The sequence below is a fragment of the Podarcis melisellensis genome (genome assembly GCF_964234715.1).
Source record: "Podarcis melisellensis genome assembly, chromosome: 3".
NCBI classification, from domain to species: domain Eukaryota; kingdom Metazoa; phylum Chordata; class Lepidosauria; order Squamata; family Lacertidae; genus Podarcis; species Podarcis melisellensis.
The window spans coordinates 18,763,337-18,777,011 of NC_138530.1; the positions used below are offsets into that span (position 1 = coordinate 18,763,337).

Consider the following 13,675-nt stretch of genomic DNA (forward strand, 5'->3'; position numbering starts at 1 on the left):
TAGCTGGAGGGACCTTGCACTTACTAAGTTGTCTCCTGATCCATGGTGATATCCACCACCAAGAAAAGATGATGGCCCAACTGAAGAGATCAGTTGTCCTGGGGTTCTGGAACAGATGGCAAGACAAGGCCAGACCTGTGAATAAGGACCAAGGAGCTGATTCAGGACCACGGTCAGCAGTCCTGTAGCTGAGATAGAAAATACAAGTTGTCTCAGCAGTGTCTAAACAGCAAGATGAAAGATGAAAGATACCACAACCACCAATAATAATGTAACCACAGCAATTACACCAGTTCAGAATGAGAACAACCATTTATCGCCCAAAAGCTTTCCTGAAAAAGGAAGGCTTTGATTGTCTTATGGAAGACTGTTAGAGATGGGATGAGATGAATTTGCCTTAGAAAAAAAATCTATGTTCTGGGCACAGTTGCTGAACAGATCCTCTCCCTGTTCCCAACCAAGTATATTTTTGGGAACACTGGAAAGTATCTGACAATGATCTCACAAGGCAAACAGGCTTACACACCTTCTCTTGACACCAATAATTATGTCATTATTATTGCCAGTTGAGACGGAACCATGGAAGTAAATACCACTCAGAAGTGGCGCTGCACATAGCCACACCCAGAAGTGTACCGCATCAAATGCTATTCCTGAAGGCAGAATTTGAGACTTAATATCCACACCGTATGAGGAAGGACTAAGTCAATCTGTAGCATTCGCTACCTTGTTTAATTCTATCTCAAAGCAACCTTTGAAGTAGGTTATCGTTCCCTTTATGCAAATGGAGAATTGGCACGGAAACGTTGCGGCTTCCTTGAGGCCTCCCAGCAAGTTATTAATTGGGTTGGGCTTTGAACGCTCCCCTTCTAGGCCTTAATTTACACTTCAGCCAATGGGCCACATTTGCTTTTATTTACAAGTCATGTGAGAGCACAGCAGGGTAGGCCCTGAAGCAGCAGATAATATCTTCCTTCTTGTGGAGCTTCCTTCATCCCAAAACACTTCTCTCCAATGATTTTATCCCCCACCCAAGCAACTATTTTTGACATTGGTCACATGCTATGCCTGTTTTAGGTTCATTCAAGTCCATCTCAAATTAGCCCTGTTGTGAGTGTCAGGAGTTATATCTCAACCATTCCTTCTGGCTCGTCTTTCATCTGGATTATGCAGAGCATCTACCAGAGGCATTTGGTCCGTAGTTTTACCATAAATTCGGACCTGCTCAGGGTCTTGCCCTTTGGCAAGGCAAATGATGTCAACTTTCTGAGAGTTTGGAGAAGCCAGGGACAATTGGCCATTAAAGAGAGTAGGGCATTATTTAGACCTGGGAGTTTGTTTCAGAACAAAATAGTAGAAGTAGAAATACTGTGTGTGACTGTTTCAGGTGTGGGGAACCTCTATAATCCCTGACCGTTCACCAAGCTTGCTTGACCTGAAGGAAGTTGTGGTTCAGCAACATCTGGGGGACAAAGGTTCCTCACCCCTGCCCTATTTCAAGTGCTGAACACCTCTGGAATTGGTAATAGGCTGAATAACGGCTAATTAAATCTAGACAAAATGGTGGCACTAGCAGTTACTGCCTCACTAGATTAATAGGGTGGTGTTCAATCTGTTTTGGGTGGCGTTGCAGTTCCCCTTAAGGATCACGTTTGTCACTGTTGAGTACTGTGAGATTGGGGCCTTAATTTGGTGGCCTGAATGATCCTTGACAAGAAAGGAGATTCTGACTAAACATCATTTCTGACAGTAAGAGCCGTTCGACAGTGGAATGGTCTCCCTTGGGAGGTTGTGGACTCTCCTTCCTTGGAGGTTTCTAAGCAAAGGTTGGATGGCCATCTGTCATGGATGCTTTAGCTGAGATTCCTGCATTGCAGAGGGTTGGACTAGATGACCCTCAGGATACCTTCCAACTCTATGATTCGATCCGTGTGGCACAAAGCACCTTTCACCTGATTAAGTCTGTGAACCAGTTGTGACATTTCCTACACACAGAGAGCCTTGTGACTGTTATTGATGCCCTGCTAATGTCCAGCCCTGGTTACTGCAGTGCATTATACATGAGACATCTCTTGTTTCTTTACTGGCTGCCAGTTTGTTTCCAGACATAATTTATTGGGCTGATTTTGACCTATAAAGCGCTGTATGTCACGGCACCAAATTAGATGAACAACCATTTTCTCCTACACGAACCACCCAGTTTCTTAAGTTGTTGTTTGAATTTATATACCGCCCTATACCCGGAGGTCTCAGGGCGGTTCACAAAATAAAATCAAAATACAAAACCACAAAATACATCATCAGGATAAAAATAACCCAATAACCCCCCCCAATACCGTGAGCAACCTGGTGGCTGAATTCTGCACTAGCTGAAGTTTCTGAACTGTCTTCAGAGGCAGCCCTACATATACTGCATTGCAGTAATCTAACCTTGAGGTTACCAGAACATAGACAACAGTAGTTAGGCTATCCCTGTCCAGATAGGGGCGTAGCTGGGCCACCACCTGAAGCTGATGGAAGGCACTCCGGGCTACTGAGGCCACCTGAACCTCAAGCAACAGCAAAGAATCCAGGAGTACCCATAAGTTACGCACCTGCTCCTTCAGAGGAAATGTAACCCCATCAACAGCATGAAGCCCATCTCCCACCCATCTGGTCTAGGGAACCACCCTAGTGTTTGTGGGAGGCTTTTCTCAGATTAGCCTCTGTTTCTGATGTGAGCCCTGCTTGTTTCAAACCAGAGGCCCTCTAGATGTTGGGTTCCCCTCTTTCCTGGACTGGACAGAGTGGTCAGTGGTCAGGGACAGTGGGAGCTGTAATCAAGCAATGTCTGGAGGACCACAGGTTCCCCATCCCTGATGTAGGGTTACACCAGACAGACCCAGATGAAGGATGATGAACCCTGCAAAGCACAGTTTCAAATGAATGCATTGATGGAGAGACACAGGTTCCTCACCCCTGTCCAAAGAATCCTAGAGCGAGCAGTGCAATCTTAAGCAGGGCTACTCGGAAGTAAATCCTTCTGTTTGTGATGCCTAGGACTTTGGCCTATAGCATACACCAAGCAGAGGCTGGTCCATAAGGGAGAGTGGGGCTCTTCCCCAGCCTCAGTCTACCTTTGGGCACCTCCACCCCAGTCGGTCATCTTGCTTATAACCAGTCCAGTGGATGACACCACCTGCCAGCTTCCTTCCCCTCCTTAATTGGTGTAGCTTTTGTAAAACTCAGCAGGGAGGCGGATGGTTGTCAAAACGAGACCCTGTTGACTCTGCGTGTGTGGCACTGGCTCCACCTACTGTTGACCTCCTGCCTTGCGCCCCACCAGTCCCAACTGGCTGGCTGCCCCCTCGTCTTCCTTGTTGTGGCTCACCTTGTAGACTTAACCCCAGAGGATTATAGTATCCAGCAAAGGCTACTTTTTTCCCTCACACATTGAGTGCCTTTGAGCGCCGAAGGCACCAGAATGCCTTCTTCGATAATGCTTGGTGGATTAATATTATTTTAAAACTAATTAAAAGGGCATTACCAGCATAACGCCTTGGGAGTCCTGGTGGGCAAAGTGGGAGAGCTGCCGCAACTCTCCGCCGGCTAATCCGTTTCCTTTTCCCCTCCCAAGGTGAGCCAGGTTAATCCTGCTGGAAGTGGAATCTCTCCACTCAGACAGATCTGTGTAATGTTTGCCCCCGAGCCAAGTTAATTCCGCACGGCTTAATAAGGCGAGGTGGGTGGATAATTTGGCTATGCTCTGCTCTTTCTCTGAACTTCTCACTGGCAGTGGAGCGACCCTCCCTGCAGCATGGAGAAAATCCCCCCGGCTCATTTGAGCAGGGAAATAGGCAATTGCTTTCTTAGCAGTGGCTTGGCTGCCGAGGTGGAGGATCTAAGCGAGACTGCACGGTGTGCCTAGCATTTGGGGCAGCCTCGGTTCAGGAATGCCCAGCTGGGGCTTGATAAATTGTGCCTTATTTTTGCGGATGAGAACTGGAGGCACACTTCAACCTTAAACACCTGGGAAAGTTTGTTTTTAAGCACAGGTACGAGCATAAGATCGGGACGCGGGTGGCGCTGTGGGTTAAACCACAGAGCCTAGGGCTTGATGATCAGAAGGTTGGTGGTTTGAATCCCCGCGACGGGGTGAGCTCCCGTTGCTCGGTCCCTGCTCCTGCCAACCTAGCAGTTCGAAAGCACGTCAAAGTGCAAGTTTCTCTGGCGGGAAGGTAAACAGCGTTTCCGTGCGCTGCTCTGGTTCGCCAGAAGCGGCTTAGTCATGCTGGCCACATGACCCGGAAGCTGTACGCCAGCTCCCTCGGCCAATAAAACGAGATGAGCGCTGCAACCCCAGAGTCATCTGTGACTGGACCTGATGGTCAGAGGTCCCTTTACCTTTACCTTTTATGAGCATAAGAATTATTCTGACAGCACCACGCTCTGCTTTTCTGTCCATTCATAGCAGAGCACATGATCCTGTGCTCACCTTCAGCTGAAAGGATCTTGGGTAATAGAGTTAGGAAAGGACTCTACCTGAGACCGTGGAAAACTGCTGCCCATCAGAGTGACCTTCTGCGTTTGTTCAAACACAGTAGCAAAGATGAAACCCCAGAGTAATGAATCCTTTGGAGTTTTGGACTTCATGCATTCAGACATCATATTGCTTACAGCAGTCTTCCTCAACCTAGCACCCTTCGTATGTTTTGGATTAAAACTCCCATCATCAGCCAGGACTGATGGGTGTTATGAGCCTAAACCTACGGAGGGCACCAGCTTGAAAAAGACTGGCCAACCGATGGCATACTTGTTGCATCCCAAATCCAAAAGAAGACTTGTGACATTAAAGTGTGGGAGCTCTCTTCATTTCCTACAACTCTTGACATTCCCTCCCTTCCGCACAAGCCAAACAGTGGACAAACCTTTCAACGTGCTTCGTTTAAAACTCAGTAAGACCACCAGGAGCATGTTGAAATCATTGGTTGCAAGGAGGAGGGCTAGGTGACTGTGCCCTGGTCTACCACAATTTGTGGGCGGCTGAATGGAAGGACTTGTCTCATAACTTTGATCCAGACCAGCTGGCTGGTGGTGTGCTGTGGGAGAATTGGGTGGTGAAAAAGGACCTGTAGCACTTGCCTGTCTTTGCTTGTATATATGTATTTATTATTTTTTAAAAGCATGACATAAATGCAAGATATATTGAAATATGTAGGTAAAGCTCAATGCAGTCCTTCTGTGGCTCCCCGGGTCATCCTGTGTGAACTCATTCACAGTGAATTTTGCTTGCTGTGTTCATTTATTAGGAGAAAGTCTTCTTAAAGCATTTGTACCTAGTTGCTTTTCAGTGACATGCCACCACCCCCTTGCCCCTACATTCCCCATTTCCTTTTCTTTAAGGCTCAGATCTCTGGAAATCATCTGCTGCTTAATACAGACTGCTCTGTTGCTTTACTTTGTGTCATCAAATTCTTGGCGTTGTGTTTTTCCTTCCTTACACAGGCCAGCTGAGGTTGTGATGCGATAATTGACTCTTAACACTTCAATCCGGGTCTTGTTGCAGGGTTCAAAGAGAGTCCTGAGATCCAATGAATATGTTCTGCCCCCTGGAGGCCTGATGGAGACTGACCTGGAACTGACATTTTCGTTGCAGGTAATTTGAACTTTGCCCACCAGATAGCAGAGAACCATCCCTCGACAGGATGATTAAAATCTTTTCCCTGCATCTCTGGCTTTCTGAACAGACAGTGCATTTGGGAACAGAATGGGAAGAGCTTTAGGAGTTTCCTTGAGATTCTGTTGAAGAGGCTTTCTCTTGCACATGTAGGGTAGGATTGCTATTCTGACAGCAGCCCTAGACATGTTTACCCCCTGGAAGTCGGTTCTGCTGTGTTCAATGGGTCTTGCTTCCTAGCAAATGTGTTTAGGATGTCAGCCAAAGGCTCCTTTCAAATCAGCCATTCATGAGAGTATGCCTGCCCCAACCTGGTGTCCCTCAGCATGGCCTAGAGTATGGGAGCATGTGTGGTGTAGTGGTTAAGAGCGGTGGACTCGTAATCTGGTGAACCGGGTTCGAGTCCCCCCTCCTCCACATGCAGCTGCTGGGTGACCTTGGGCCAGTCACACTTCTCTGAAGTCTCTCAGCCCCACTCACCTCACAGAGTGTTTGTTGTGGGGGAAGAGGGGGAAGGAGATTGTTAGCCGCTTTGAGACTCCTTAGAGTAGTGATAAAGCAGGATATCAAATCCAAACTCCTCCTCCTCCTCTTCTTCTTCTTTGTCTTCTTCTTCTTCTCCTTCTCCTTCTTCTTCTTCTTTGAGTCAGGGATAATGGGAGATAAGATCTAGTGAGCATCTGGAGCGACACCAGAATGAGGAAGGATGGGCTAGGCTGAGTGAACTGCTAGCCATGGTGTAAATTATTATTATTATTATTATTATTATTATTATTATTATTATTTATACCCCTTCCATCTGACTGGGTTTCCCCAGTGTTGAGGAGATGCATGGAAGAAAACATGGAGAGCGTTTGAGAAATCAAGCTTGTTTCTTTTTCAGTTCTCTGCCGGGTTCTTACTTATTATTTACTTAGTACTCCTACTCCGTTTATATACCACCTGCCCTTCAGGGAGCTCAAGATGGTGTCTATGGTTCTCCCTTTTTAAATTTTATCCTGGTAACAACTCGGTGAGGGTGGCTGAGAGACTGTGACCGGACCAAGGCCATCTGATGAGCTGCATGGCTTAGTGGGGATTTGAACCCTAGCACTGCCCTGCTTATGGAATCCTCTCCCTAGGAAGGCATGCCTGGTACCATAACTGGCTACTTTTAGGTGCCAGGGCAAAAAAACGTTTCTTTTCAGCTGGGCTTATGACCTTTCGCTTGGAGAGTTTTAGATGATGTGGCCTCTTCAGTGGGTGGGATGTGTTCGGCCGCCTTCTGCGTGTGTGAATGTTTTAGCCTTTCTTTTATTTTCGTTTTATGTTGGTTTAATTTTTTTTCTATTATAATGTAAGTCGCTTTGCGTTTACTTCCTGCAAATGGAAGAAAATGTGGCTAAGAAGTGTAATTCATCATCATCGTCTTCTTCACCCTAACCCAGGGGTTGGCAAAGTTTTTTGAGGCCACTCCCCGGCAGACCTCTTGGTGGGCCAGAGACATTTCTGGCGCTCTTCTGGTTCGGAAGAGTGCCGGAAAGATCGTGTGCGCACGGGCGCTCCTCCGTTTTGGAAGTGCGCCAGAAATAGCATGTACACACGTGTACGGGCGCTCCTCCGGGTGAGGACCACCTGTGCGCATGCACACACGCTATATCCGGTGCTCTTCCGACCCGGAAGTTGGTCCCCGCAGTGAGAAAAAAATGGTGCTGCGGGGGGAAAAGAACACGGAATCCCCACGCCGATCCACGGAACGTCCGTGAGCCGGTTCCATGAAGCTCATAGGCAAAAACCGGCCCATGGGCCTTAGGTTGCCGACCTCTGCCCGAACCGCTACACTGAACAGGCACCTCAAAAACAGCATATTATCTGAATCTGTCTCCTCCTCTCTCTGTAGTACCCACACTTCCTGAAACGTGATGGCAACAAGCTCCAAATCATGCTCCAACGCAGAAAAAGGTACAAGAACCGCACTATTTTGGGCTACAAGACCCTGGCAGTGGGCATCATCAACATGGCTGAGGTAAGGGAAGCAGTAAGGTGGGCAGTTATGTGGGCATCCCATGCCTTTAACCATCTCTGAGCAATGGGCTCTTGGTGGTGCCAGAGCTGATGGGAAGCAGGAGAGGCACCAAGGCACCTTCTGAAGTTCTTTGCAGGTTCTGCTTCTTGTATGTGGGAGGGGCCTGGTCTGTCCCGGAAGCCTCCTCCTGCGCAAGGGAGTAGAATTGGAGCCCCTCCTCTAGGTAGATCCTGTATACGGAGCTCCTCTTCCACATAAAGGCCCAGATGTTGTTGAGCCGCAGTTTTCATCAGCTCCAGCAAGCAAAGCCAATGGCAAGGGATGCTGGGAGTTGCTTGCTTGCTTTTGCTGATGTTATTCATTGTATTTGCCAGTCGCTGTTTTCACGGAGGGAAGCAAAGCGAGTTACCTTCAAGCCAATTAGGAATTTCCAATTAAAAATCCTAAAAGCACAGCTGTACAGAGAAAAAGGCAGGGCTTACAGGTCCCACCCCAATAAAAGAGGACACAGTTTCACCCTTCAGAGTAAGGGCCAGAAGCCTGGGTAAAGTGAAAAGTCTTTGCCTGGCGCCTAAATATAAATGTAAGTGGGATGGGTGGGGTGCTCGCTTTGGCAGCACATATACTAAAATTGGAACTATACAGAGAAGATTAGCATGGCCCCTGCACAAGGATGACATGCAAATTCGTGAAGCGTTCCATTTTTTAAAAAAAATGGGATGGGTGGGGTGTGCCAGGTGTGCCTTCCTGAGGAGAGCATTCCACATCTAGGGGGCCACCACTGGAAAGGCCCAATCTCGTGTTGCCAACTTCTGAGCATGGAGGGGCCACACTAAGGAGGGTCTCAAGATAATGATCATAAATTGTAGAGTTGGAAGGGACCACAGGATTTTTCTAGTCTGACCCGATGCAGTGCAGGACTATTTCGTCCAACACGAGGCTCAAACCCACAACCCTGAGATTCAGAGCCTCACGTTGAGAGCCTCTAATTGCAGGGTCCAGGTTGGTTCCTGTGGGGAGAAGTGATATTTTTTAAGGCCCTGAGTTTCTAATCTTCATAAGGCGTTATAAGCAGAAACTAGCATTTTGAATTAAGCCTGGAAACGAATTCGTATCCAGCGCAGTCATGCCAAAAGTGGTGTTCTTTGTTCAGACAGTCCTGCTGTGATCAACATTCTGCTTGTTGAATTCTGCATCAACTGCAGTTTCCAAGCCATCTTCAAAGGCAGCCCAATGTAGAACACATTTCTCTACACGGAGCCCAAATACATGTTATTCTGCCTCCCTACGGCAGGTCACTGGCCTGATCCAGAGGCTTCCTCCTGTGTGCTGAGTATCATTGATCCCTTATTCAGGTCATGCAGCACCCGACAGATGGAGGGCAGCTCCTGGGCCTCCACAGCAACATCAAGGATGTGAGCATCCGAGTGGCCGAAATCAGCATCTACTCTCTCTCTAGCCAGCCCATTGATCACGAAGATGGAAACGTCCCCTCTGGCCCCAAAATCAAAGCTGGTAATGTGTTACTTATTTTTATTTTATTTTATTTATAATTTTTATTTTTCGGTTTTTCAAAAGAAATTTACAGACATGCAAATAACAAAAACACAAATCACATATATTTGATTCCCCCCACCCCATTTTTGTGGTTTCTTTTAAATTTTAATTTTCATGCTGCATTTTCCACATTACTCCATCTTTAAGTAATTTTTTAGTTCTCATAATAATCTAACCGCTAGTTTTACGTTAGTCCTGCTAATGAGCTTATTTGTATACATGAGTTTTTCAAATATACTACAAAATTTCCCCAATCTTTAATAATTTCTTCTTCTTGGTTTCTTATTACACCCATTAATCTTGCCATTTCAGCATAATCCATTAATTCTATTAGCTAACTATCCCTAAAAGAAAAGCTTCAGGGGTTTTTTTTTTTTTGTTAAAAGTTATCGCAAACATAGTAATGTATTCCTTAAACCTAAAGCTTCTCTGAATCTACTACCTAAAAACTGTTTTGGTCAGGTTCTCATCCAACTCTCATCTGTGCCTTCACTGACTTTCTGTCCTGTGATATGTTCCTTTTCTACATCCATCCAGAATAGCTTTGTTTTCTAAACATGCCCCTCTGTTCTTTCACTCTGCTTGTGCCACACCTCTTCCAGAATCCTTACAGTGGGTCCCTGCCATCAGTGACAGATTCCTAGGCCTTAATAGCAAACTCATTGGTTCCATACCATGTTTTCCTCTATTCCCCCAGACTCCCTTCCTTTCCCCTTGCTGGCTCAGTGCAGTTTGGCCATGGTCTCTGCCTTTTCCCGTTCCAGATCGCTCTCCAGATATTGACAACTACTCTGAAGAAGAGGACGACAGCTTTTCCTCCGAGCAGGAAGCCAGCGATGATGCCGTGCAAGGCCAGGTAGCTACTGACCAACCAGCCTGCTGTCTGTCTCTCTGTCTATTCGGGTCTCACCTTCCCTCTATGACAGCGGTAGCCAATGTGGTGCCTCTCAGGTGTTGCTGGACTAGAACTCCCACCATTCCTAACCATTGGCTGTGCTGGTTGGGGCTGATGGGAGTTGGAGTCCCAGCAATGAAGGCAGCCCATTGACATCTGCTGTTCTCCCCATGTTGCCTTCCAAGTTATGCTGCTGCTTTAGCAGCTCACCCGTATCCAGTCTCTGAGCAGTATTGCCATCAGTTACATACAGTGGTTTCGCTTAGCCTGAAAATGGTATTTCCATCCTGAGGGCCACAGTCCCTTCTGAGCAACTTTTCAAGGGCCACATGGCAGGTATGACCAACAAATTCTGCCTTTCTACAGCAGGCTACTTTCTATTCTCACCCTTCTCTGTCCTCCATTCAGACCAGTCAGAGTCTTTATCAAGTTCAGGGACACATTCTGCCCGGTGCAAAATAAGGCCAGTGAGGGGAGCTGCCTGGTGCATCTCTGAGGCCACGTGGAGAGGGGTGGAACTTCACATTCTTCTGATTCCATGCTGCCATCTCTCGCTTCTCAGGATTTATATGATGAAGAGGATGAAGTGAGGAAGCCGAAGAAAGCCAGGCGGAAAATGATCAGAACCACATCGATGACCAGAGTAAAGACACCCTTCCTTGCCTTTCCAAAGGGGAGTTTGTGGGGGTTGGAGTTTTTATTTTATTTTACTCCCAGCGCAATAGACTAGATGCGGGAGGCTCTCTGATCCTCCACAGCAGGTGGCGCCATAGAGGATAGCACTCAGGCTAGAGTCTGGTTGACCAGAAGTTGAACTTGTTGGTATGCTGGAGAAGTTAATCTCCAGTTATTTCCCCCCAAAATAGCAGGATTAAATTTTGCAAAATAAGCAAATGTGCTTAATCTGCGTAATAGACAACCTCCGTAACTCATTGATCCCATATAACAGTCTTCTCCACTGATGCCCTCTGGATATTGTCGGACTACAGTTCCCATCATCCCTGACCGTTGGCCATGCTGGCTGGGGCTGAATGGGAGATGTGGAGTCCCACAATATCTGGAAGGCCACAGATTCCCCACCCATGCTCTTAGCACATGCCTTTGTGTGGCAGCTGCTTTTCAGCAATCCGGCACCTTCAAGCCATCCATGCATGCAAACTTCCATCCACTGTTGATTCCTGACCTCCACATCCCTCCATCCAAATGGCCGTCTACATGGCAGGCTTCTCGTGCGCCTGCTTATGCGCAGCACTTAGGGGCACGCAGTCAGCTGCCACATTGATTTGCTTTTGGATATGGCTGAAAGGTCTGCTTGTCAGCGGAGTGGCAGCTCTGTCAGGGCTGGGGCAGTAATGGGTCTTGACATCTTCCCACCCAAAGCCTGTATTCTGGCCTCGCAGATTCCGAGTCCTCTGAGCAGAGACCATGGCTGCTTCCACGTTCTGTTCAGTGCTCAGATGATTTATTAAGCAGTTGTACGTTGCGTTCTTGTCGTTGGCAGTAGTTCAGCGGTAGAGCATCTTCTTTTCATGCAGAAGGCTCTAGGTTTACCTGGCATCTCCAGGTAGGGTGCAGAGAGACCCCTGTCCGAAATCTGGAGAGTTGATGCTACCGCTCAGTGCAGACAAAACTGACCTAGATGGACCCAGTGGCCTGACTCGGTAGAAAACAACTTCCAGTGTCCCTGGCTTCCAAAGGGAGGCTGGAGGAAAGGTAGTGTTGATAATAGGCAGTGCAAGAGAACTGGCCCATAAGCCGCTGTGGGGATTGGGGTGCTGTCAGCACCCATGGCAAGAGCCCCGAGTGGAGGTGGCGGTGATAAGTACAGTGGTACCTCGGGTTACATACGCCTCAGGTTACATACGCTACAGGTTACAGACTCCGCTAACCCAGAAATAGTGGTTCAGGTTAAGAACTTTGCCTCAGGATGAGAACAGAAATCGTGCTCTGGCGGCGCAGCAGCAGCAGGAGGCCCCATTAGCTAAAGTGGTGCTTCAGGTTAAGAACAGTTTCAGGTTAAGTACGAATTAAGTACTTAACCCGAGGTACCACTGTACTGGGCAGGGGGTGGTTGGTGCCGAGGGGGCAGCCTGCCCGACAATACCTGGAGCTCGGCCTGCTTAGGGTTTTTGCCCCCATCATTATTATTATTTTGGCTAGTGGGTTTTGCTTTCAGGAAAAGTTTAAAGAAGCCAGCGAGGCGTGTGTCTGTAGCCAGGGTAGGGGGAAAGTGAGAAGCCTCTAGCACTGTGATTGAAATGTTTACCCCCATCCCCAACTTCCTTCTCATTTTAGCAACCAAACTTCAAGCAGAAATTTGTTGCCTTGCTGAAGAGGTTTAAAGTGACGGACGAGGTAAGAAGCTGTGAGTCTGTCCCTGTCAGGCGTGTGGCCAGCCGGCTTTCTCTCTTCTGCCCTCCTCTTCCTCTCCTCCCCCCCCCCCCACCTCCCTACATAGGTTCCTGTTTGCAGGAGCAACACCTGTCTCTTGGGCAGCTGGCACCCTGTGAGCAGGACCCTGCTGAGGAAGGCTTAGCTAGCTCAGTGGTGGAACATTTGCTTAGAGTGCAGAAGGTCCCTGGTTCATTCCCCCTCATCTCCAGGGAGGACTGGCAAAGACTTCCTGTCTGAAGCCTGGGAGAGCGGCTGCCGGCCAGTGTAGGTGCTGCTTAGCTAGATCGTCCCATTGTCTGGCACGGTATTAGACAGCTTCATTGTCTACGGTGGACTTTGTGCCTGTAGGTAGGGGTGGGCAACTGCAGATGTCTCGCCCTCCCCCCCCCCCGGTTACATTCCGGGGGCACTGCGCACATACCGTATTTTTCGCACCATAGGACGCACTTTTTCCCCTCCAAAAATGAAGGGGAAATGTGTGTGCGTCCTATGGTGCGAATACAGGCTTTCGCTGAAGCTGGAGAGCGAGAGGGGTCGGTGCGCACCGACCCTCTCGCTCTCCAGGCTTCAGGAGAGCCCCACCACCAGCCCCACAAGCCCGGGGGACAGCGGGGAGGCGGAACGCCGCCATCCCGCTGTCCCCCGACTTGGTTAGAAGGCTGGCGGGGGGAGAAGCCTGCTCCTCCCCGTCGCCAGCCCCGCAAACTCGGGGGACAGCGGGAGAGGCGCAGAGCGCCCTTCCTGCTGCCCCCTGACTTGGCTAGAAGGCTGGCGGGGGGGAGAACCCTGCTCCTCCCCGTCGCCAGCCCCGCAAACTCGGGAGACAGCGGGAGAGGCGCAGCGCGCCCTCCCGCTGTCTCCCGACATGGTTTGGAGGCTGGCGGAGGGCTTCACCCTCCCCCAGCCCCGAAAGCTCCCAGAGCGATGCCAAAGCTGCGCGCAGCTTCGGCATGGCTCTGGGTCCCGTTCTGGGGGAGGGGGAAGCTCGGGCTTCCCCCGCCCCAGCCCCACGTCTCCAGCTGGGAGACGGTTGCGGGGGGCTGCTTTAGCCCCGCGCGTGCTCTCCCGGCTGGAGAGGTGACGCTCGGCTATGGAGGCTCCTGCCATAGGCGCGCGTCACCTCTCCAGCCGGGAGAGGGTCGCGGGGGGCTGCTTTAGCCCCGCGCGC

At 49.0% G+C, this 13,675-nt stretch overlaps 1 protein-coding gene across 4 annotated transcripts in view; it reads left to right on the plus strand.

Moving 5' to 3' along the window:
• LOC309365624 (phosphofurin acidic cluster sorting protein 2-like) overlaps window positions 1-13,675 on the plus strand; it is a 178,594-nt gene that overhangs the window by 134,293 nt on the left and 30,626 nt on the right. For all 4 annotated transcript variants that reach the window (XM_081903844.1, XM_081903845.1, XM_081903846.1 and 1 more), the window contains exons 3-8: window positions 5,546-5,635; window positions 7,536-7,661; window positions 9,017-9,176; window positions 9,983-10,074; window positions 10,676-10,756; window positions 12,409-12,468. In XM_081903844.1, the coding sequence (XP_081759970.1) occupies window positions 5,546-5,635; window positions 7,536-7,661; window positions 9,017-9,176; window positions 9,983-10,074; window positions 10,676-10,756; window positions 12,409-12,468 (609 nt within the window). The remainder of the gene's footprint in view (window positions 1-5,545; window positions 5,636-7,535; window positions 7,662-9,016; window positions 9,177-9,982; window positions 10,075-10,675; window positions 10,757-12,408; window positions 12,469-13,675) is intronic.